Source organism: Nestor notabilis, unplaced genomic scaffold (assembly GCF_000696875.1).
Source record: "Nestor notabilis isolate BGI_N333 unplaced genomic scaffold, ASM69687v1 scaffold23180, whole genome shotgun sequence".
NCBI lineage: Eukaryota > Metazoa > Chordata > Aves > Psittaciformes > Psittacidae > Nestor > Nestor notabilis.
The window spans coordinates 544-2,097 of NW_009910002.1; the positions used below are offsets into that span (position 1 = coordinate 544).

A 1,554-nucleotide genomic window follows, 5' to 3' on the forward strand; every position below is an offset into this window, starting at 1 on the left:
CAACTTCTGTCTCCCGTGGCTCAGGACTGGGCCGCTCGAAGGATGCTGTAGCCCCAGCGCCCCTGGGCCAGCCAGTGCCGGGGGGGTTCCTGAAAGCTGTTTCGGAGGCTCTGTGCCTGGGTCCGGCAGTGGTGATCAGCCCATCGCTCAGCGGCATGTACTCCCTGCCCTTCCTCTTCCAGCACAACCACCTGCTCAAGGCATATGTGCCTGTGGCACCCATCTGCACCGAGAAATTCACTGCGGAGCAGTATGCCCAGATCAAAGTATGTCCTGGAAAGACATTGAGGGAGGTTGAGGACTGGGAGGGAGTGGTGGGGAGGGGACTCTGGAACCAGAATAGGCAGAAGAAAGACCAAACTGGCCTCGTTGCCACCAGAAAAGGGAAACATGCTGATGAAGTAGCGTGACCCATGGGTAGCAAGGAGAGAAAGAAGGGACATTAGGAGACCCAGGAGTCTAAGCCTTAGTTTCTCCTTGTCACAGTGGGTGGGGGAGAAGGGCAAGTGTCCCCCCTCCATTTCTTGTACAAGGGTGTTCCCGGCCAGGATGAGCAGGTGCCTGGGTGCTGTTGACAAGCTCAGGGTGTGTTCCCCCTCTGCAGACCCCCACGCTGATCGTGTATGGGGACCAGGATGTGGAGCTGGGACAGACCAGCCTGAACAACCTGCAGCACCTCCCCCAGCACCAGGTGCTGGTGCTGCAGGACGCTGGGCACCCCTGCTACCTCGACAAGCCCAATGAGTGGCACCGTGGGCTCCTGGCCTTCTTGCAGCAGCTGGAGTGAGCAGAACGGGCTGTATGGAGGGGCCCATGGGGCAGGGGGATGTGACCAGACCTCCCACCCCTCTGCTTGCACACGCACCCGTGTGCCAACCCAGCCCTGCCGCACCATGCTGGGTCTTCGCCATGCCACCACCTCCCTTGGGACCAAATAAATCCCTGAGCTCTGCCACCACTTTCCTGCCACCTTCCTCCTGCTTCCTTCCACCCTCCCTGCCTCCTTCCCTGATCCCCACCTCCTCCAAGGCCACAATCCCATGCACATTTGAGGGGTGACAGCAGGGGTGATGTGGCCACTGAGGGGCAGGATGTTTGAGGAGCATTTCTCTGTGGGTGAGTGCTGGCTGTGAGGCTGCTGGAGCCCACCCATCACTTCTGGCAGGACCACCAGGAGCTTCAGAGGGTGCCGGGGAGCCCTGGGGCTGTGTTCAGGAACAGGTATGTCCCCCAGTGTGGTGGCACCCATGTCCCCAGCCTGCCGGCCTCTTCTTCATCCTACTCTTCTTCCTCCCACCCCTCCTGGTGTAATCCACAGGGGCTTAAAAGGGAGCTGTCAGCCCCACAGGCTCCTGCCCAGTGCCCCAGGGAGGCGGGGGGTGATTTACTGAGCAAGTGGCTGCCATGAACAGATGAAGGGGCAGGCAGGGAGGCCTGACAGACATCTGGCTGGACAGACAGGGGGACAAGCCCCCTGCCCACCACCTGCCTTCCCCCCGCTTTGGTGCTATTGCACTGGGCACTTGGGGACACAGATGGAGCCAGCAGCAGGAT

General features: G+C 60.8%; 1 protein-coding gene across 1 annotated transcript; it reads left to right on the forward strand.

Moving 5' to 3' along the window:
• Window positions 1–24: 24 nt before the first annotated feature.
• ABHD14B (abhydrolase domain containing 14B) lies at window positions 25–787 on the forward strand (the record flags this gene model as incomplete). Its single annotated transcript, XM_010023924.1, has 2 exons — window positions 25–266; window positions 605–787. Coding segments are annotated over 2 exons (425 nt in total), but the record flags the coding sequence as incomplete, so codon positions are not given.
• Between the last annotated feature and the right edge of the window lie 767 nt (window positions 788–1,554).